The sequence below is a fragment of the Arachis ipaensis genome, chromosome B5 (genome assembly GCF_059453495.1).
Source record: "Arachis ipaensis isolate K30076 ecotype BB chromosome B5, ASM5945349v1, whole genome shotgun sequence".
Taxonomy (NCBI): domain Eukaryota; kingdom Viridiplantae; phylum Streptophyta; class Magnoliopsida; order Fabales; family Fabaceae; genus Arachis; species Arachis ipaensis.
Genome location: NC_142440.1, coordinates 126,539,371 through 126,563,019, shown reverse-complemented (window position 1 = coordinate 126,563,019; position 23,649 = coordinate 126,539,371). Strand labels below are relative to the sequence as shown.

The following is a 23,649-nucleotide window of genomic DNA, read 5'->3' as shown; positions in this document are numbered from 1 at the left end:
CCCTTTACGCCGTACCTTTTTTATTTATTTATTTTACTTTTATTAAAAAAAAATAATTAAATAAATAAATAAAAATATATTTTTTTTCTTTCTTATTTTTCCGTGAACCCCCCTCCCCCTGTTTCGTTTTAATTTTTTTTATTATTTGATTTTCCAAAAAAAATATATTTTATATATAAATAAATATTTTAGTATTAATATTTTTTTTTTCTAAATTTCTGAATTTAAGTTTGGTGTTACTCAGTTAATGTTATTTTAATTTTTCTGTTTAATTTTTTTCTTTTAAATTTTCAAATTTTTTAGTTATTTATTTAGTATTTTTATTTTATTATTTTACATAGGTTACCTCACAGGGACTTCTCTGCACTCTGACGTAGAGAGTCCCATTTTTTTTGTTGTTTCTGCTTGTGTATGCGTAGGAATAGAGACAAAGAACATCTCTTAGACTTTGATCCTGAACCTGAAAGAACTTTCAGGCAACGTTTACAACAAGCAAGACTTTGCAAGGCTGCAGAATCTACTATGGTGAATAATAATGTTAATGCCAATATGGTAAATCCGAATGGGGATGATCAACAGAGGAGAGTGCTTGGCTCTTATTCTGCCCCTACTGCGGATCTTTATGGAAAAAGTATTGTGGTGCCTCCTATAACTGCAAATAACTTTGAGTTGAAGCCACAACTGGTCACCCTGGTGCAGCAAAACTGCCAGTATCATGAACTTCCTCATGAAGATCCAAATCAGTTCATATCTGATTTTCTGCAGATATGTGATACTGTGAAGACAAATGGAGTGAATCCAGAGGTGTACAGACTCATGCTTTTCCCGTTTGCTCTGAGGGATAAAGCAAAGCTATGGCTAGATTCCCAACCAAAGGAGAGTCTGAATACTTGGGAAAAGGTCGTTACTGAATTTCTCACTAAATTTTTCCCACCAAAGAAGCTGACTAAGCTTAGGTTGGAGGTTCAGACTTTCAGACAGAAGGAGGGTGAAACTCTTTATGAAGCTTGGGAGAGATACAAGCTACTGACTAGGCAATGCCCTCCTGACATGTTCTCCAAGTGGACCCAACTGGATATCTTTTATGAAGGCTTAGGAGAGATGTCAAAGATGAGCTTAGATATCTCTGCAGGCGGTTCATTGCACAAGAAGAAGACACCAGAGGAGACTATTGAGCTGATTGAATTAGTTGCAAGCAACCAATATCTCTACTCATCTAACAGGAATCCCGTGAACTCTGAAACCTCTCAAAAGAAAGGTGTGTTGGAAGTAAAAGCTGTTAATGCTCTTCTTGCTCAGAACAAGCTGATGTCTCAGCAAATAAATCTACTTACTCAACAGATGGGTGGCATGCAAGTCTCAGCTATCAACACCCAAAATCCACCACAGAAAGTCTCCTATGACATGGCAGGTAACTTTATGCAAAATGATAATTATGATTATGCTCAACCTTCTTCTGAACAGGTGAATTACATGGGGAGTGGCCCTAGGAATCCTAACAATGATCCATATTCTAAGACATACAACCCGGGATGGAGAAATCACCCAAACTTTGGGTGGAGGGACCAACCTCAGAGACCTCAGAACTTCAACAATAGTTCTCAGGGCAGTTTCCAACAAAACAATGATTTGGAAGCAATATTGACAGGTTTTAGACAAGAAACCAAAGCATCCATCAAGAACCTGGAGATTCAAATGGGTCAATTAGCCACAAAGGTTAATGAAATTGATCAGAGGACCACTAATAGCCTTCCTGGTAACATAATTCCAAATCCAAGAGAGGAATGCAAGGCTATCACTGTAATAAGTGAACAAGTGGCAAGTACGGAAGCACAAGTTATACAGGAAACTAGAGCCTCTATTAGAAACTTAGAGGTGCTAGTGGGCCAACTGAGCAAGCAAATACTTGAGAAGTCTGCAAGTACATTTCAAGAGGATACAGTGGTAAACCCAGGAGAAGATTGCAAGGCTATTCAATTGAGAAGTGGTAAAGTAGCTGGCTCTGAGACCAAGGCCAATGAAGAGCTAGTTGAAAAGGAAGCTCCAGATGAAAAGAAGGAAGAAGTAGAGCACGCCCCTCCAAAGCGTGCAGACAACCCATTCCCAGACTCTCTTGACACTTATCCTACACTGCCAAAGGCTCCTGAGTACAAGCCTAAGATGTCGTATCCTCAGAGACTTCAAAAGGAGACCAAGGACAAGCAGTTTTCAAAGTTCTTGGAAATCTTCAGAAAGTTACAAATCAATATTCCTTTTGCTGAGGTTTTGGAGCAAATGCCTATCTATGTCAAGTTCATGAAGGAGCTGTTGTCAAAGAAAAAGCGTTTAAAGGGAGATGAGACAGTAGTCCTGACTAAGGAATGTAGTGCTGTCATTCAGAATAACTTGCCAAGGAAGATGCCAGATCCAGGCAGCTTTCAAATTCCATGCACCATTGGGAGCACAACCTTTGAGAAAGCCCTATGTGATCTAGGGGCAAGCATAAATCTAATGCCCTTATCTTTGATGAAGAAGCTGCATATCCAAGAGGCACAACCCACAAAGATAGCATTACAGATGGCGGACAAATCTATGAAGCCGGCATACGGATTAGTGGAGAATATCTTGGTCAAAGTGGGTAAGTTCTTCCTCCCAGCAGATTTTGTGATTCTTGATATAGGGGAGGATGAGAATGCCTCTATAATTCTAGGAAGACCATTCCTAGCCACTGGAAGAGCACTGATTGATGTAGAAGTGGGTGAATTGGTGCTTAGAGTGCATAATGAGCAACTGGTCTTTCATGTCTTCAAAGATGTACATTCAACAGGTGAAGAAGAGAGGTGCATGCAGGCTGAGCTTATTGATCCAAACTTTCAAGAACCCCCTGATGATGCACAGCAGAATTTGCAACTCAAACCTCCTGTGGTGACAACCGATAAAATTCCGCCTGACATCAAACCTAAGTTTGGTGTTGAAACTGCATCATCTACCAAAGAGGAGATCCCCAAAAAGAAAAAAAATACCCAGAGGATGGAGAAACAAAAAGATCCCCACTGAAGGTTTCTCCCCAGGAATGAAGGTGGTGTTGACCAGCAATCCAGCATGGGTTTATACAGTAATCAAAATCCTCTCTCTGGAGCATATTGAGCTACGTTATGGAGACATAGGAAAGAAGTTCAAAGTAAGGGGTGAAGAGCTGAGCCCCTATGATCCTCCTCCTTAGAGGAGCTGACCGTCAAGCTAGTGACGATAAAGAAGAGCTTGTCGGGAGGCAACCCGATAAATTCGTATCCTTAGCTATTTTTCGTAGTAGTAGTTTTCTTAGTTATTTTATTTTATTTTTTTTTGAGTTCTTACTAATTTTCTGATCATGCAGCTATGTTCTTCCAGGAACTGAACACCTCAAGCTATATTTCAAAAAAAAAAAAAAGCACCCGACGCGCCAGCGTCGCTGACGCGAACGCGTCATCTAGGGGTGCAAGAAAAAAATAAAAAGTTACAGAGAGTTGCGCGGGAGTAGCTCCAGAATGGAGCCTTTCGCACAAACGATCCCACGCGATCGCGTACCTCACGCGTTTGCGTCGTTTGTGATTTTCGTCATTCACGCGGTCGCGTCACCGACGCGATCGCGTGACCTGCAAATTCGACGTAAAAGAGCATTTGGGCAGAGAGTTGTGCCAGCTTGGGGCAAGAAATGTGCTAAAAGCACAAATTTGGTCACGCGGACGCGTGACTGACGCGTTCGCGTCAGTTGCATACATGGCCATCCACGTGGACGCGTGCCTGACGCTAACGCGTCATTATGAAGAATGCGCGACGCATGCGATCGCGTCATTGACGCGAACGCGTCGCTTGCACCGCCCAGTTTTCTTTCTCTCTCTCTCCCAATCCTAATTCTCTCTTATTCTCTTATCCTTTTATTTTTTTCTTTCATTTTAATATTTGTCTCCTCTATTTTCAGTTCTTATTTGCTTGAGGACAAGCAAACCTTTAAGTTTGGTGTTGACGCTGCGCTTATAGGTTTTCTAGTACAAAAGGGAGGTGAATCATCTTCACGAAGGAGCACAACCTGAAGAATAAAGCGACCGCTAGGATAATTAAGGTGGTTGAGTTCCTTTCATTTTTTATTCCTCCCCTCTTTATCTATGTTATGTTCCGGTTTTCTATTATTTTGCTTTGTTTGTTGCATGATCCTTTATTAGTTAGAATCCTAGGACTAGTTTAGTTTTCTTTTAATTGCTTTAATGACTGAAAAGATGTTTCATGTACCACTCACTGAACTTGAATTTAAAAAGAAAAGAAAAAGAAGTGATGTGTTGCATGAGAAATTGAGTTAATTTTAAAAATAGTCTGATTTACTGAGATGTGGTGGTATTTTCTGTGATTCTGAATGCATGACATGAACAGTGCATATTTTTTGATAGTGAAGTTTATGAATGTTAAAATTGTTGGCTCTTGAAAGAATGATGAAAAAGAAAAATGTTATTGATAATCTGAAAAATCATAAAATTGATTCTTGAAGCAAGAAAGAGCAGTGAAAAACACAAAGCTTGCAAAAAAAAAAAAAAACAAGCAGAAAAAGCCAATAACCCTTTAAACTAAAAGGCAAAGGGTAAAAAGGATCCAAGACTTTGAGCATTAATGGATAGGAGGGCCCTAAGGAATAAAATCCTGGCCTAAGTGGCTAAATCAAGCTGTCCCTAACTATGTGTTTGTGGCGTGAAGGTGTCAAGTGAAAAGCTTGAGACTGAGCGGTTAAAGTCGTGATCCAAAGCAAAAAGAGTGTGCTTAAGAACTCTGGGCACCTCTAACTGGGGACTCTAGCAAAGCTGAGTCATAATCTGAAAAGGTTCACTCAGTTATGTGTCTGTGGCATTTATGTATCCGGTGGTAATACTGGAAAACAAAATGCTTAGGGTCACAGCCAAGACTCATAAAGTAGCTGTGTTCAAGAATCAACATACTGAACTAGGAGAGTCAATAACACTATCTGAATTATGAGTTCCTATGGATGCTGGTGCGCAGAAATTGTGATTACACTTTGATTATGTAAAATTCATCGCTCTTTCTTTCCCTGGTAATGGCGCCAAAAAACATGATGCCAATACCATGGTTCACAACTTCGCACAACTAACCAGCAAGTGCACTGGGTCGTCCAAGTAATACCTTACGTGAGTAAGGGTCGAATCCCACAGAGATTGTTGGTATGAAGCAAGCTATGGTCACCTTGTAAATCTCAGTCAGGCAGATATAAAATAGTAATGGGGTTTTCGAAATTAATTAATAAAATAAGGATAGAAATACTTATGTAAATCATTGGTGAGAATTTCAGATAAGCGAATAGAGATGCTTTCGTTCCTCTGAACTTCTGCTTTCCTACTATCTTCATTCAATCAGTCTTACTCCTTTCCATGGCTGGCTTTATGTGATGCATCACCATTGTCAATGGCTACTTTTGGTCTTCTCTCGGGAAAATGATCCAAATGCCTTGTCACGGCACGGCTAATCGTCTGGAGGCATCACCCTTGTCAATGGTTACATCCTATCCTCTCAGTGAAAATGGTCAACGTACCCTGTCACGGCACGGCTATTCATCTGTCGGTTCTCGATCATGCTGGAATAGGATTTACTATCCTTTTGCGTCTGTCAGTACGCCCAGCAATCGCAAGTTTGAAGCTCGTCACAGTCATTCAATCATTGAATCCTACTCGGAATACCACAGACAAGGTTTAGACTTTCCGGATTCTCTTGAATGCCGCCATCATTCTAGCTTACACCACGAAGATTCCGATTAAGAGATCTAAGAGATACTCATTCAATCTAATGTAGAACAGAAGTGGTTGTCAGGCACGCGTTCATAGGGAATGATGATGATTGTCACGTTCATCACATTCAAATTGAAGTGCGAATGAATATCTTAGAAGCAAAATAAGATGAATTGAATAGAAAACAGTAGTACTTTGCATTAATCTTTGAGGAACAGCAGAGCTCCACACCTTAATCTATGGAGTGCAGAAACTCTACCGTTGAAAATACATAAGTGAAAGGTCCAGGCATGGCCGAGATGGCCAGCCCCCAAAACAAGATCACAGGATCAAAGTACAATCCAGGATGTCTAATACAATAGTAAAAAGTCCTATTTATAATAAACTAGCTACTAGGGTTTACAGAAGTAAGTAATTGATGCATAAATCCACTTCCGGGGCCCACTTGGTGTGTGCTTGGGCTGAGCTTAAGTGTTATACGTGTAGAGGTCATTCCTGGAGTTGAACGCCAGTTTTGGTGCCAGTTTGGGCGTTGAACTCCACTTTGCAACTTGTTTCTGGCGCTGGACGCCAGAATTGGGCAGAGAACTGGCGTTGAACGCCAGTTTGCGTCATCTAAACTTGAGCAAAGTATGGACTATTATACATTGCTGGAAAGCCCTGGATGTCTAATTTCCAACGCAATTGGAAGCGCGACATTTCGAGTTCTGTAGCTCCAGAAAATCCACTTTGAGTGCAGGGAGGTTAGTATCCAACAGCATCAGCAGTCCTTCTTCAACCTCTGAATCTGATTTTTGCTCAAGTCCCTCAATTTTAGCTAGAAAATACCTGAAATCACAGAAAACATACAAACTCATAGTAAAGTCCAGAAATGTGAATTTAACATAAAAACTAATGAAAACATCCCTAAAAGTAACTAGATCCTACTAAAAATATACTAAAAACAATGTCAAAAAGCGTATAAATTATCCGCTCATCACAATACCAAACTTAAATTGTTTCTTGTCCCCAAGCAACTAAAAATCAAATAGGATAAAAAGAAGAGAATATACTATAAATTTCAAACTACCAATGAAACATAGCTTCAATCATATGAGCGGGACTTATAGCTTTTTGCCTCTTGAATAGTTTTGGCATCTCACTTTATCCATTGAAGTTCAGAATGATTGGCTTCTATAGGAACTCAGAGTTCAGATAGTGTTATTGATTCTCCTAGTTCAGTATGATGATTCTTGAATACATCTATTTTATGAGTCTTGGCCGTGGCCCTAAGCACTTTGTTTTCCAGTATTACCACCGGATACATAAATGCCACAGACACATAATTGGGTGAACCTTTTCAGATTGTGACTCAACTTTGCTAAAGTCCCCAATTAGAGGTGTCCAGGGTTCTTAAGCACACTCTTTTTTTGCTTTGGACCTTGACTTTAACCGCTCAGTCTCAAGTTTTCACTTGACACCTACACGCCACAAGCACATGGTTAGGGACAGCTTGGTTTAGCCGCTTAGGCCAGGATTTTATTCCTTTAGGCCCTCCTATCCACTGATGCTCAAAGCCTTGGGATCCTTTTTATTTGCCCTTGCCTTTTGGTTTTAAGGGTTATTGGCTTTTTGCTCTTGCCTCTTGGTTTTAAGAGCTTTTGGCTTTTTCTGCTTGCTTTTTCTTTTTTTTCTTTCTATTTTTTTCGCTATTTTTTTTTCTTTTTTTTTTTTGCAAGCTTTGTTCTTTGCTGCTTTTTCTTGCTTCAAGAATCATTTTTATGATTTTTCAGATTATCAAATAACATGTCTCCTTGTCATCATTCTTTCAAGAGCCAACATATTTAACATTCTTAAACAACAACTTCAAAAGACATATGCACTGTTCAAGCATACATTCAGAAAACAAGAAGCATTGTCACCACATCAATATAATTAAACTAAGTTCAAGGATAAATTCGAAACTCATGTACTTCTTGTTCTTTTGAATTAAAACATTTTTCATTTAAGAGGGGTGATGGATTCATAGGACATTCATAACTTTTAAGACATGGTTACTAACTACTAATGATCATGTAATGAAGACACAAACATGGATAAGCACTTAACATAGAAAACGAAAAACAGAAGAAATAAGAACAAGGAATGAATCCACCTTAGTGATGGTGGCGTTTCCTTCTTGAGGAACCAATGATGTCCTTGAGCTCTTCTATGTCTCTTCCTTGTCTTTGTTGCTCCTCCCTCATTGCTTTTTGATCTTCTCTTATTTCATGAAGGATGATGGAGTGTTCTTGATGTTCCACCCTTAATTGTCCCATGTTGGAACTTAATTCTCCTAGGGAGTGTTGATTTGCTCCCAAAAATTCTGTGGAGGCAAGTGCATCCCTTGATGTATCTCAGGGATTTCTTGATGATGAGCTTCTTCATGTGCCTGTTGAGATTCATGAATGCGCTCTCTTGTTTGCTCCATCCTTTTCTTAGTGATGGGCTTGTGAGATGAATCTTTCCATATCCCATGGCTCAGAGGTGGAAGCATTTGTCTTCCCTTTCCTCTTTCTTGAGGTTTCTCTGGCCTTAGGTGCCATTAATGGTAATGGAAAAACAAAAAGCTTATGCTTTTACCACACCAAACTTAGAATATTGCTCGCCCTCGAGCAAGAGAAGAAAGAATAGATGAAGAAGAAGAAGATATGGAGGAGATAGAGGGATGAGTGTATGGATGTGAGTGGTGAATGGAGAACAGAAGGGATGATTATGAATGGAGAGAGAGGGTGATATAGGATTATGAGGAGGTGAGGTGAGTGGAGGTATGTGAGGTGATCCTGTGGGGTCCACAGATCCTGAGGTGTTCAAGGATTTACAACCTTGCACCAAATTAGGCATGTAAAATGCCTTTGCACACAACTCTGGGCGTTCAGCGCCAGATTGGTGCTTGTTCTGGGCGTTGAACGCCCATTTGTAGCCCATTTCTGGCGTTGAACGCCAGAACCATGCTTGTTCTGGGCGTTCAGCGCCAGCTCTTCTCCAGGGTGCATTTCTGGCATTCAAACGCCCAGATGCTGCCCATTTCTGGCGTTCAGCGCCAGAGCCATGCTCTGTTCTGGCGTTGAACGCCCAAAACATGCTTCTTACTGGCGTTTAAATGCCAGTAAGGTCTTCCTCCAGGGTGTGATTTTTCTTCTGTTGTTTTTGATTTTGTTTTCAATTTTTATATTTATTTTGTGACTCCACATGATCATGAACCTAATAAAACATGAAAAACAATGAAAATTAGATAAATAAACATTGGGTTGCCTCCCAACAAGCGCTTCTTTAATGTCAATAGCTTGACAGTGGGCTCTCATGGAGCCTCACAGATGTTCAGAGCATTGTTGAGACTCTCCAACACCAAACTTAAAGTTTGGATATGGGAGTTCAACACCAAACTTAGAGTTCGGTTGTGGCCTCCCAACACCAAACTTAGAGTTTGACTGTGGGGGCTTTGTTTAACTCTGCTTTGAGAGATGCTCTTTATGCTTCCTCTCCATGGATGCAGAGAGAGATCCTTGAGTTGTAAACACAAGGTTGTCCTTATTTAATTGAATGATCAATTCTCCTCTGTCCACATCAATCACAGCTCTTGCTGTGGCTAGGAAAGGTCTTCCTAGGATGATGGATTCATCCTCTTCCTTTCCAGTATCCAGGACTATGAAATCAGCAGGGATGTAAAGGCCTTCAACCTTTACTAGCACGTCCTCTTCTTGTCCATAAGCCTGTTTTCTTGAATTGTCTGCCATCTCTAATGAGATTTTAGTAGCTTGCACCCCATAGATTCCCAGTTTCTCTATTACAGAGAGGGGTATGAGGTTTATCCCTGAACCAAGGTCACACAGAGCCTTAAAGATCATGGTGCCTATGGTACAAGGTATTATGAACTTTCCAGGATCCTGTCTCTTCTGAGGCAATGTCAGTTGATCCAGATCACTTAGTTCATTGGTGAATAAGGGAGGTTCATCTTCCCAAGTTTCAATACCAAATAATTTGGCATTCAGCTTCATGATTGCACCAAGAAACTTGGCAGTTTGCTCTTCAGTAACATCCTCATTCTCTTTAGAAGAGGAATACTCATCAGAGCTCATGAATGGCATAAGGAGGTTCAATGGAATCTCTATGGTCTCTAGATGAGCCTCAGAGTTCTTTGGTTCCTCAGAGGGAAGCTCCTTATTGATCACTGGACGTCCCAGGGGGTCTTCCTCCTTGTGATTCATGTCCTCTCCTTCCCTTACAGGTTCGGCCATGGTGCTTATGTCAATGGCCTTGCACTCTCCTTTTAGATTCTCTTCTGTATTGCTTGGGATAGTACTAGGAGGGATTTCAGTGATCCTTTTACTCAGCTGGCCCACTTGCGCTTCCAAATTTCTAATGGAAGACCTTGTTTCATTCATGAAACTCAAAGTAGCCTTAGATAGATCAGAGACTAAATTTGCTAAATTAGAAGTATTTTGTTCAGAGTTCTCTGTCTGTTGCTGAGTGGATGATGGAAAAGGCTTGCTATTGCTAAACCTGTTTCTTCCACCATTATTAAAGCCTTGTTGAGGCTTTTGATCCTTCCATGAGAAATTTGGATGATTTCTCCATGATGGATTATAGGTGTTTCCATAAGGTTCACCTAAGTAATTCACCTCTGCTATTGCAGGGTTTTCAGGATCATAAGCTTCTTCTGCATAAGAAGCCTTTTGAGTACTGTTGGATGCAGCTTGCATTCCATTCAGACTCTGAGAAATCATATTGACTTGCTGAGTCAATATTTTGTTCTGAGCCAATATGACATTCAGAGTATCAACTTCAAGAACTCCCTTCTTCATAGGCGTCCCATTACTCACAGGATTCCTCTCAGAAGTGTACATGAACTGGTTATTAGCAACCATGTCAATGAGTTCTTGAGCTTCTGCAGGTGTTTTCTTTAGGTGAATGGATCCACCTGCAGAAGTATCCAATGACATCTTTGATAGCTCAGATAAACCATCATAGAATATATCCAGGATGGTCCATTCTGAAAGCATGTCAGAAGGACACTTTTTGGTCAACTGTTTGTATCTTTCCCAAGCTTCATAGAGGGATTCACCTTCTTTTTGTCTGAAGGTTTGAACATCAGCTCTAAACTTGCTCAGCTTTTGAGGAGGAAAGAACTTGGCTAAGAAAGCCGTGACCAGCTTATCCCAAGAGTTCAGGATGTCTTTGGGTTGAGAATCCAACCATATTCTAGCTCTGTCTCTTACAGCAAAAGGGAAAAGCATGAGCCTGTAGACTTCAGGATCTACTCCATTAGTCTTAACAGTATCACAGATCTGCAAGAATTCAGTTAAGAACTGAAAAGGATCTTTAGATGGAAGTCCATGAAACTTGCAGTTCTGCTGCATCAGAGAAACTAGCTGAGGTTTCAGCTCAAAATTGTTTGCTCCAATGGTAGGAATGGAGATGCTTCTTCCATGTAAATTGGAATTAGGTACAGTAAAGTCACCAAGCATTCTCCTTGCATTATTGTTGTTGGGTTCGGCTGCCATCTCCTTTACTTGTTCAAATTTTTCAATAAGGTTGTCTTTGGATTGTTGTAATTTAGCTTCTCTTAGTTTTCTCTTCAGAGTCCTTTCAGGTTCTGGATCAGCTTCAACAAGAATGCCTTTTCTCTGTCCCTGCTCATAAGAAAGAGAAGAGAAAAAGAAAAGAAGAGGAATCCTCTATGTCACAGTAAAGAGGTTCCTTATTGTTAGTAGAAGAAAAGAAGAAGAGAAAAATCTGAACTCAAAAAGAGAGAGAGAGAGAGAGGGTTCGGATTTTTGGTGGGTGGGGGAGAGATGTTAGTAAATGAATAAATAAATAGAATAAGATGAGAGAGGGAAAATTTCAAAAATAATTTTTGAAAAAGAGTTAGTGATTTTTGAAAATAGTTTTTGAAAAAGGTTAGTAATTTTCGAAAATCAAAAATTAAAATAATTAGTTAGTTAAAAAGAATTTTTGAAAAAGAGGAAAGATATTTTCGAAAATTAGAGGAGAGAGTTAGTTAGGTGGTTTTGAAAAAGATGAGAAACAAGCAAAAAGTTAGTTAGTTAGTTGAAACAAATTTTGAAAAGATAAGAAGTTAGGAAGTTAGAAAAGATATTTTGAAAACACATTTTTGAAAAAAGGTAAGATAAGAAGATATTTTTGAAAAGATATGATAGAAATTAGTTTTTGAAAAAGATTTGATTTTGAAAATCACAATTAATGACTTGATTCACAAGAAATCACAAGATATGATTCTAGAACTCAAAGTTTGAATCTTTCTTAACAAGCAAGTAACAAACTTGAAATTTTTTGAATCAAAACATTAATTGATGATGTTATTTTCGAAAATTATGAGATAAAACTAAGAAAAAGATTTTTGAAAAACATTTTTATAATTTTCGAAAATAACTAAGAAAAATGAAAAAGATTTGATTTTTGAAAGAGATTTTGAAAAAGATAAGATTTTTGAATTGAAAATTTGATTTGACTCATAAAAACAACTAGATTTTAAAAATTTTTGAAAAAGTCAAATCTAATTTTCGAAATTTTAAGAGAGAAAAAGGGAAAGATATTTTTTTTATTTTTGAATTTTTAATGGTGAGAGAGAAAAATAAGAAAAATGATGCAATGCATGAGAATTTTAGATCAAAACATGTGATGCATGCAAGAATGCTATGAATGTCAAGATGAACACCAAGAACACTATGAAGATCATGATGAATATCAAGAACATATTTTTAAAAAATTTTTAATGCAAAGAAAACATGCAAGACACCAAACTTAGAATTCTTTAATGCTTAGACATAAAGAATTCAGGAATGCATATGAAAAACAAGAAAAGACACAAAACATGCAAATGCAAAGATCAAACAAGAAGACTTACCAAGAACAACTTGAAGATCATGAAGAACACTATGAATGCATGAATTTTTTCGAAAAATGCAAGATGAACATGCAATTGACACCAAACTTATAACATGACTCAAGACTCAAACAAGGAACAAAAAAAAATATTTTTGATTTTTATGATTTTATGATTTTTTTGTATTTTCTTTTAATTTTTTTCGAAAATCATTTTGAAAAGGAAAAATAAGGATTCCAAAATTTTTAATATGAATTCCAGGAATCTTATGCTCTTTAGTCTAAAGCTCCAATCAAAGGGTCAGGCATGGCTTAATAGCCAGCCAAGCTTTAGTATGCTATTACTTGCATCAGCTAATTTGCTAAGAAAGACAAAGAAACTCTTCTCTTGAGTATAAGTAAAATCTCAGTCCAAAAGAATTTGGACATGGCTTTACAGCCAGCCAGGCTTCAACATGCTTTATGAAACACTAGAATTCATTCTTAAAAATTCTGAAGAGAAATATATTTTTGAAAACATTTTTTTTTTCGAAAACAAAGGAGAAATTTTTGAAAGATATTTTTGAAAAATTTTGAAAACAAAACAAAAAGGAAATTACCTAATCTGAGCAACAAGATGAACCGTCAGTTGTCCAAACTCGAACAATCCCCGGCAACGGCGCCAAAAACTTGGTGCGCAGAAATTGTGATTACACTTTGATTATGTAAAATTCATCGCTCTTTCTTTCCCTGGTAATGGCGCCAAAAAACATGATGCCAATACCATGGTTCACAACTTCGCACAACTAACCAGCAAGTGCACTGGGTCGTCCAAGTAATACCTTACGTGAGTAAGGGTCGAATCCCACGGAGATTGTTGGTATGAAGTAAGCTATGGTCACCTTGTAAATCTCAGTCAGGCAGATATAAAATAGTAATGGGGTTTTCGAAATTAATTAATAAAATAAGGATAGAAATACTTATGTAAATCATTGGTGAGAATTTCAGATAAGCGAATAGAGATGCTTTCGTTCCTCTGAACTTCTGCTTTCCTGCTATCTTCATTCAATCAGTCTTACTCCTTTCCATGGTTGGCTTTATGTGATGCATCACCATTGTCAATGGCTACTTTCGGTCTTCTCTCGGGAAAATGATCCAAATGCCCTGTCACGGCACGGCTAATTGTCTGGAGGCATCACCCTTGTCAATGGTTACATCCTATCCTCTCAGTGAAAATGGTCAACGCACCCTGTCACGGCACGGATATTCATCTGTCGGTTCTCGATCATGCTGGAATAGGATTTACTATCCTTTTGCGTCTGTCACTACGCCCAGCAATCGCGAGTTTGAAGCTCGTCACAGTCATTCAATCATTGAATCCTACTCGAAATACCACAGACAATGTTTAGACTTTCCGGATTCTCTTGAATGCCGACATCATTCTAGCTTACACCACGAAGATTCCGATTAAGAGATCTAAGAGATACTCATTCAATCTAATGTAGAACGGAAGTGGTTGTCAGGCACGCGTTCATAGGGAATGATGATGATTGTCACGTTCATCACATTCAAATTGAAGTGCGAATGAATATCTTAGAAGCGAAATAAGATGAATTGAATAGAAAACAGTAGTACTTTGCATTAATCTTTGAGGAACAGCAGAGCTCCACACCTTAATCTATGGAGTGCAGAAACTCTACCGTTGAAAATACATAAGTGAAAGGTCCAGGCATGGCCGAGATGTCCAGCCCCCAAAACGAGATCACAGGATCAAAGTACAATCCAGGATGTCTAATACAATAGTAAAAAGTCCTATTTATAATAAACTAGCTACTAGGGTTTACAGAAGTAAGTAATTGATGCATAAATCCACTTCCGGGGCCCACTTGGTGTGTGCTTGGGCTGAGCTTAAGTGTTATACGTGTAGAGGTCATTCCTGGAGTTGAACGCCAGTTTTGGTACCAGTTTGGGCGTTGAACTCCACTTTGCAACTTGTTTCTGGCGCTGGACGCCAGAATTGGGCAGAGAACTGGCGTTGAACGCCAGTTTGCGTCATCTAAACTTGGGCAAAGTATGGACTATTATACATTGCTGGAAAGCCCTGGATGTCTACTTACCAACGCAATTGGAAGCGCGCCATTTCGAGTTCTGTAGCTCCAGAAAATTCACTTTGAGTGCAGGGAGGTCAGAATCCAACAGCATCAGTAGTCCTTCTTCAACCTCTGAATCTGATTTTTGCTCAAGTCCCTCAATTTCAGCCAGAAAATACCTGAAATCACAGAAAATACACAAACTCATAGTAAAGTCCAGAAATGTGAATTTAACATAAAAACTAATGAAAACATCCCTAAAAGTAACTAGATCCTACTAAAAACATACTAAAAACAATGTCAAAAAGCGTATAAATTATCCGCTCATCAGATGCCAATCATTCTGAACTTCAAAGGATAAAGTGAGATGCCAAAACTGTTCAGGATTGCAGTTGTAAATCCCACTATAAGAGAAGACATGGGCTTAATCGAACTCTCATTCTCATGCAAATTCACATCCTAAGCTTATATTAGTTTTGGTTGCTTAAGGACAAGCAACAGTTTAAGTTTGGTGTTGTGATGCGTGAGCTTCTTGTCTATCTTTTCCTAGAGAATTTGCATCTAAATTGTTGAATTTAATTAAGAATTATTTATATTTTAGCCACTATGGATGCTATTTTGAGTTTTGTACAATACTGTTTATTTTAGGTAGTATTTGGCGGAATTTGATGGAGTTTCTGCAGAGAAAGAGAAGAAGCCAAGGAGATGACCAGCGAATACCGACGCGGACGCATGGCTCACGCGACCGCGCGGAATGGAGGAAATCGCAATGACGCGATCGCGTGCCTAACGCGAACGCGTGGACTGGAATCTGCACAAATGACGCGAACGCGTGGACGACGCGGACGCGTCACATGCGCCACGTGCAGAAAATACAGAAAAACGCTGGGCGCAATTTCTGGGCTGTTTTAACTCAATTTTCAGCCCAGAAAACACAGATTAGAAGCTGCAGAATAGACAGAACAAGTGGTCCCCACCCATCAACTGAAGATCTGTTAATTAATTCAAATTTAAATTCAAATCTTAAATTAGGAAAAAATATTATCTTAAGTTTAATTTTAAATATTAGATTTTAAATTTATTAGGATTAGTTATAAAAAGGGATCTGATGCCATCAGATTGGAGGACGATACTTTTTTACCTGAATCCTTATTTCCATGAGCAACTAAACCTCCACTGTTAAGGTTAGGAGCTCTGTCTATTTCTATGGATTAATTTTATTGCTTTTACTATTTTAATTTATGTGTGGATTTATAATTTAAGAATTGTTTTTACTCTTTATTTTATGAATTTGGGTGGAACGGAAGTATGACCCTCTTTCTATTTGAGTTCCTGTAAAACTTGGAAAAGCTCTTTACTTGAATAACAACTTGAAAACAATTTCTCCTAAATTTTAATTATTTGGATTTAACGGGATACGTGACATATAATCTTTTTATTTTTGGGTAATTAGAGTTTTTGTGGCATATAAACTAGAAATTGATTATCACCCTCTAATTGGAATTAATTGACCAAGGAATTGGCTGTTGATGAATTTTAGAGGAGACTAGGAAGGTCTAAGGAATTAGGGTCTAGTCACATACAGTTTGCCATAAATTAAATCCTGTATAATTAAATTAGTTAGTAAGAAAAGTTAATCCGGAAAAATAGATAACTCTGAAACCTTAACTATCTTCTCCATATATTATTCCCATCTTAATTACTTGCCTTTCTTCAATATTTTTGATATTGTTTAATGTCTTTTATATTGCATCTCAACACTATTTTCTGTCTGTCTAACTAATCCTATCAAACGCTATTGTTGGTTAATCCATCAATCCTCGTGGGATCGACCCTTACTCACGTAAGGTATTACTTGGTACGACCCGGTGCACTTGCCGGTTAGTAAGTGTGGTTATAAAAATACCGCATCAGCTGATGCGAGCAAAATCGTCGGTTAAGAATTCCTTCTCGGTAAAGGAGAAATAACATCGTTGCAAGTATAGTTCTCAACCAACAAGTAATGCTCGATCAAAGTTTACAATTTCTAATCTAAACCGAGAGTCTTTCAACCTCAGGTCGTTCTCCCTAGGATGCAATTGAAAGTGTTTCTCTTTCGGTTGTGAGGAAAAGGGGTTTTGTAATCAAAGAACAAAAGATTAAAAGAACTAAGCAATAAAGGAACTAAACAATTATCAAAATTGTAGTTAATGCAAGTAAAGAGAAGGTAAGGTCAAAACTAATGAAAAAGCTACAAATGCAATAAAGAGCCTTGACTTGGGAATGAGGATCCAAGGATTCCTATCATTGCCATAACCACAACTATGGTAATTATGATGAGTCAATCTCGCCTAGTCAACCCTAACCATCGAGGAGTAAGTCAAGCAAGCATAATTGACCTTAATCCATAAGTCCTAGCTAACTTACCAAATTAGTTGATAAAAAAGCTAGCGTCAATGGAAACAAGAGTCAACTAACTACCCAAGAATTACCACTAAATGTCGGACATTATGACTATAGTATCCTAGGAACTCAAACTACAAGCCAAGGTGGGAAAATCTACTCAAATTCTAAAGTTGGCATTTTCACAAACACCTTGTGTGCATAAAAGTAAAACATAGAAAATTGCAAGAAAATTTAACAAACTATAACCAACTATCAACAATACCAACAATAAACATCCAAACAAACATAAAGAAAGCGTGAAACATTAAATTCATCAATCAAAACTTCAAGAAACTCAAAATTGCAATTATAAACAAAGTAACTTGAACCAAGGCAAATGAAAGTAAATGTGCTATAATTAAAGAGGAAATTGAGAGTACTTACAATAGAGAAGCAAAATCAAAGATCAAAGCTTGCTATAAAATACTACAATGAAAATGAAAATTAAACCCTAAGAGAGCAAAGCTACACTACTCCTACTCCTACTCCTACTCCTACTATATGAAACTATGAAAAATAAAATCTAAGTCCTCCCCCATTTTCAAATGTGTTGATATCCCTTTTATATAGCCTTCCATTTCAGCTTTCTAGCCTTCCAAAATGGGCCAAGAGGCCTCAGAATTCGCGCAGCACGTGTTTCATTAATGCAATCACGTGCAGGGACCTGTGCGGACTCACATATGCGTGCGTCCACACACTCGGCTGAAAATTGACTTGTGCATATGCACAGCTGCTCGTGCGTACGCACACGTGGAAATCCTCGCTTGTGCGCACGCACGCAGGGCTGTGCGCACGCACACTTCGCTGTGTGTGCTTTTCCTTGTTTTCTTCATGTTTTCTCCCTTGTACATACTTTCTTCCACTTTTTCCTACCCATTCTTGCCTAATTGACCTGAGATCACTCAACAAACATGTCATGGCATCAAATGAAATAAAAGTAGAATTAAACTGCTCATTTCAGGCACAAAATTGTATGTTTTCACATTTAAGTCCAAGTTGGGGATCAAACACAAAAGTATGCTATTTTGGTACTTAAGTGTGAGTTCATGTGCTAGAATCCATCCAAATTGAGTCAAAATATATCATCAAATATGGACTCATCAATTTCCCCACACTTAAACAATAGCATGTTCTCATGCTAAACCAACAAGGAAAATGATCAAAAGGGGCAACCAACTTATTGGATGCAACCATCTATATGCATGTGAGTATATTATATACTATCTATATCTATATATCTATCTATGTATCCTATTGGTTTGGTGAAAACAGACAATAAAATTCCACGCAAGGGTAATAACGTATAGGGCTAAGCAAAGAATTAACTCAATGCACACCAAATCTATTGAATTGATTTAGGTTTCAAAATGAAGCAACTTGCAAGAATGCATGACAAGAGGTAGAGGAACATAGAATTGAGTAATTGAACACAGAATATCCAGATCAGCCAATTTTCTTATCTTTTCTTCCCTAATCCTTATTTTTCTTCTCTTTTCTTATTTCTTTCTTCTTCCTTTCTTATTTTCTTTCACTTCCATTCTATTTTATTTCATTTATTTGTATACTTTCATTCATTGCATTATTTTCATTGGTGTTAGAATTTTATTTGAGTCATTATTCCTTATTATATGTTTGACAATTATTATTATCTTCTTTAAAGGATTGCTTGCATGTTCACTGTAATACTTTCTATACCTTCTTCACCATGCATGCTATGTGTTTGTAAAAAAGCTCATATGGCATTATGCACTTCTCTATGTTATTCTACTACTTAATGCTTGCTTTTCATAAACTCCCTTTACTATTTTAATTGAATATAATTGTCAATACAAACATGGTAATTTATTACAAGTAATGCTTGGTCTATGCTACTCATGCCCTTTTCCGGCATGCCAATAAACACCTTGCATCCACTTATCTTTCGATGCACTGGCTATTTTTCATTGCTGGCTTTTCACATGTACTCGAGAGCATGTGTTAATGTCAATTACATCCTAATGTGCATCCATCACCACTCTTCCATTCTCTTCCTTGCTATATATCTATTTGAATTTAATTTACTTTCTCTTCCCTTCTTCAGGATGGCCACCAAGGAAGGAAAGGAGAAAGCTACTCCCAAACCGCCGGCAAGAAAAGGAACAAAAAAGAGCCCAGCTGAGAAACCACAACCCCCATCCACTTGCACATCTTAGCATGCACCGAGGATGGTGCAATCTTTAAGTGTGGGAAGGTCGATACCGATCTCCGTGGGTTAGTATTTCCTTCTCAAACACCAATGTTTTATTTTCCTTGTTAGTTGTTGCATTCGCATGTTTGTTTGATTTTTGTGCATATTTTACCACCTGGTTGAAGTAATATTTTCTTTTTCAAGAAACCTTTTAGAGCATTTCACTAATTTGAATAAAATTTTTTGTTACACTTGTTTGAAGAAATATTATATTGGAACATGGTTTAGAGCTTGAACACACAAAACTTGTGACATTTTGAGCCTATTTGAATTGGTTGCATTTTATCAACCAATATTTTATTTTTTTTGTGTGTTTTTCTCTCTAAAATTGTGATCTTTGTCTTGCTTAATTCTATATTTCCATGGTTTGATGTATGCATGCACTTATATGATTGAGGCCTTTGTTTCACTGAGCTTACATACCCATATGGCCTTTACCCTTCATTATCCCTTGCAAACCAATTTGAGCCTATTATACCCCTTTGTTCTTTACTTTAGCACATCATTAACTCTAAGCGGAAAACAATAATGTCCTTAATTTGAATCCTTGATTAGCTTAGACTAGTGAGAGTGCTCATGAATTAAGTGTGGGGAAAAGTGGTTTGGAAACAATTGGTTTAAGAATTGGGTATTATATATCTTTTGGAAACAAATGTTTAGAACATGATTCATGCATTCAATAAATTAATCATATGCATTGAGAAAAAAAATATATATATATAAAAAAAAGAGAGAAAAAGAAAAGAAAAAGAGCAAATAAGTAAAAGGGGACAAAAATACCCCAAAATATATGGTAAAAGCAATACATATGAGTTGTACTTGAAATTAGAATGCATGAATATGTAGAAAACATGGTTAATGGATGGTTAGATGTTGTATTATGATTACATGGATTGTTTAAGTTAGGTGGGAAAAGTTTAAGTTAATTAAGGATTCAGATTTTAGTCCACTTGACCAAATACAATCCTACCTTGACCCTAACCCCATTACAACCCTTAAAAGACCTCTTGATTTGTGTATTTGTGCATTAAATTTATGTTGATTGTTAGATGAAGAGCAAGCCTTAGAAAGCAAGGTTAGTAGAGAATTGAGAGAATCGAACCTTAAATACTTGAGTGATTAGAGTGTATACACTACCAGTGAGGGTTCGATGCTCAATTCCTTGTTCCCTGCTTTCATGAGCTATTTTCTTCTTGCAAGTTTGTTTGTACTTCATTTTCATGATTTGAATTAGTGAAATCCAGTTCATATTTGTTCTTAAAAAGATTTGTTTATCTTTAACCAAGTAGGTAGAAACATCTTAGCATGTAGTTGCATAGATAGGTTGCATTTCATATTAATCTACCATTCCTCTTCATCTTTATAGTTTCTCTTGAGCTTAGCATGAGGACATGCTAGTGTTTAAGTGTAGGGAGGTTGATAAACCACTATTTTATGGTTTATCTTGTGCTCAATTGAGTGGATTTCATCAACTCTTTACCCACTTATTCATAATATTTGCATGGTTTTATATTTCCTTCCTGATTTTGTGCTACGATTGAAAACATGCTTCTTTGATCTTATAATTGCTTATTATTAATCCTCTATTATTACCATTAGATGCTTTGATATGTGTGTTAATTGTTTTCAGATATTATAAGGCAGGAATGGCTTGGAGGATGGGAAGAAAGCATGCAAAAGTGGAAGGAATGCAAGAAGTTGGAGAAATTGCTAAGCTGTCCAGCCTGACCTCTCTGCACTCAAATGGCTATAACTTTAGCTACAGAGGTCCAAATGACGCGGTTCCAGTTGCGTTGGAAAGCTAACGTCCGGGGATTCGATTTGATATATAATATGTTATAGTTCCTTGACGCTAGGCGACGCGACCGCATGATCCATGCGGCCGCATTGCAGTGACAGAAATCCAGCGTGGCAAAATTCGAAACCAGCGAATTCTGGACTGTTTCTGACCCAGTTTGCAGCCCAGAAAACACAGATTAGAGGGTATAAAGTGGAGGACTGCATCCATTCATAAGGGAGGCTCTCATAATTCATAATTTTAGAAGTAGATGTAGTTTTTAGAGAGAGAGAGGTTCTCTCTTCTCTCTTAGGATTAGGATTTAGGATTTCTCTTAGTTTTAGGAGTGACTCTCAATCTCAGGTTCAACGTTCTTTTACTTTATATTTATCTCTTACGTTCAGATACTTTAATGCTTATATTAGTTATGTTGCCTATCTGGCTTATGCTACATTCATGTTATGATTTTCTTAATTGATATTATTTGAGGTATTCCAGATTTAAGATTGCTTTGCTTTATTTATATTGATGCTCTGTTTAAGATTGCTTTTAATTTAAATTAGATATTTTCTCCCTTTTGGCTTTGGTTAGGTAATTGGTAACACTTGAGTTGTCAAACTTAGGAGTGGTTGAAATTGGCAGATTTTGCTTTAGCTAGGATTGCTCTAACACTAGTCTCTCCACAGGAGTTGACTAGGACTTGAGGATCAAGCTAATTAGTCCACTTGACTTAACTAAGTGGAATTAAAATCCAATTCTCATCACATCTGATAAGGATAACAAGGACAGGATTTCCGGTTCTCATACCTTGCCAAGAGTTTATTTTACAGTTATTTATTTATTTTTATTGCTCGAAAATATATCTGTGTGCATTGCCCAAACTTCCAAAACCCCTAATTTACAATCTTCATAACCAATAATAAGAACATACTTCCCTGCAATTCCTTGAGAAGATGACCCGAGGTTTGAATACTCGGTTATCAATTTCAAAGGGGTTTGTTACTTGTGACAACCAAAAACGTTTGTATGAAAGGACTTTTGAAGGTTTAGAAACTATACTTGCAACGAGGATTTATCCGTAAATTTCTAGACCACGCAAAAGTTCTGTCATCACTCTCCTCTTCACTACACCCTTCAATTGTTCCCTCACATCCTCCGAGAGGAGTGTCTTGATCGGATGAGCATAGAAGAGTTAAACGGTTAACCGCCTCGGCTATGGTAGCCATGAATTGCCCTTGAGTCCTTTGAAATCCTTCTTGCACTTGAAGAAAGGCTTGAAGGTTTTGATGGTCATGGGCCAAGGGTGGGAAAGCTTCATATTGTGGTAAAAAAGAGGGTTCATAGTTTGGGAGAAGAGTAATATATGTGGGAGGTGACTCATGTTGGTAGGTGTCTAGAGGTGGTATGTAAGAAGTTGGATGATGGTGGTGGTGTGGTGTTTGAAAATATGATGATTGAGGGTTATGTAGGGGGTATAGATCATAGGTATATGATCACAACCAAACTCTGAACCAAGAGGGTAATAACTCATAGAGGAAATAGAAAATAACAACTAAAGACATCAATTAACAAAATAAACAAAATCCTAATTACCAACAAAAGCAAACAAGCAACCAAAAAGCATCTATTCACACTATTCATATATTTACAACAACCAAAACTATAACACTCATGACGCTAGTTCTCCGGCAACGGCACCAAAAACTTGATGCGAGCAAAATCGTCGATTAAGAATTCCTTCTCGGTAAAGGAAAAATAACCTCGTTGCAAGTATAGTTCTCAACTAACAAGTAATGCTCGATCAAAGTTTATAATTTCTAATCTAAACCGAGAGTCTTTCAACCTCGGGTCGTTCTCCCTAGGATGCAATTGAAAATGTTTCTCTTTCAGTTGTGAGGAAAAGGGATTTTGCAATCAAAGAACAAAAGATTAAAAGAACTAAGCAATAAAGGAACTAAACAATGATCAAAATTGTAGTTAATGCAAGTAAAGAGAAGGTAAGGTCAAAACTAATGAAAATGCTACAAATGCAATAAAGAGCCTTGACTTGGGAATGAGGATCCAAGGAATCCTATCATTGCCATAACCACAATTATGGTAATTATGATGAGTCAATCTCGCCTAGTCAACCCCAACCATCGAGGAGTAAGTCAAGCAAGCATAATTGACCTTAATCCATAAGTCCTAGCTAACTTACCAAACTAGTTGATAAAAAGCTAGCATCAATGGAAACAAGAGTCAACTAACTACCCAAGAATTACCACTAAATGTCGGACATTATGACTCTAGTATCCTAGGAATTCAAACCACAAGCCAAGGTGGGAAAATCTACTCAAATTCTAAAGTTGGCATTTTCACAAACACCTTGTATACATAAAAGTAAAACATGGAAAATTGCAAGGAAAATTAACAAACTATAACCAACTATCAACAATACCAACAATAAACATCCAAACAAACATAAAGAAAGCGTGAAACATTAAATTCATCAATCAAAACTTCAAGAAACTCAAAATTGCAATTATAAACAAAGTAACTTGAACC

At 37.6% G+C, this 23,649-nt stretch overlaps 1 protein-coding gene and 2 non-coding genes across 3 annotated transcripts in view; 2 read left to right on the top strand and 1 right to left on the bottom strand.

Moving 5' to 3' along the window:
• Positions 1–522: 522 nt before the first annotated feature.
• The window catches only part of LOC148565705 (uncharacterized), a 32,865-nt gene continuing 9,738 nt past the window's right edge, over positions 523–23,649 (top strand). Inside the window, exon 1 of the mRNA XM_088487217.1 lies at positions 523–1,716. Coding sequence (XP_088343343.1) covers positions 523–1,716 — 1,194 coding nt within the window. The remainder of the gene's footprint in view (positions 1,717–23,649) is intronic.
• Positions 949–1,052, bottom strand: LOC148565707 (small nucleolar RNA R71). Its single transcript, XR_015883952.1, has one exon. It is a non-coding gene; the product is annotated as a small nucleolar RNA R71 (small nucleolar RNA).
• On the top strand, positions 10,764–10,867 carry LOC148565706 (small nucleolar RNA R71). Its single transcript, XR_015884571.1, has one exon. It is a non-coding gene; the product is annotated as a small nucleolar RNA R71 (small nucleolar RNA).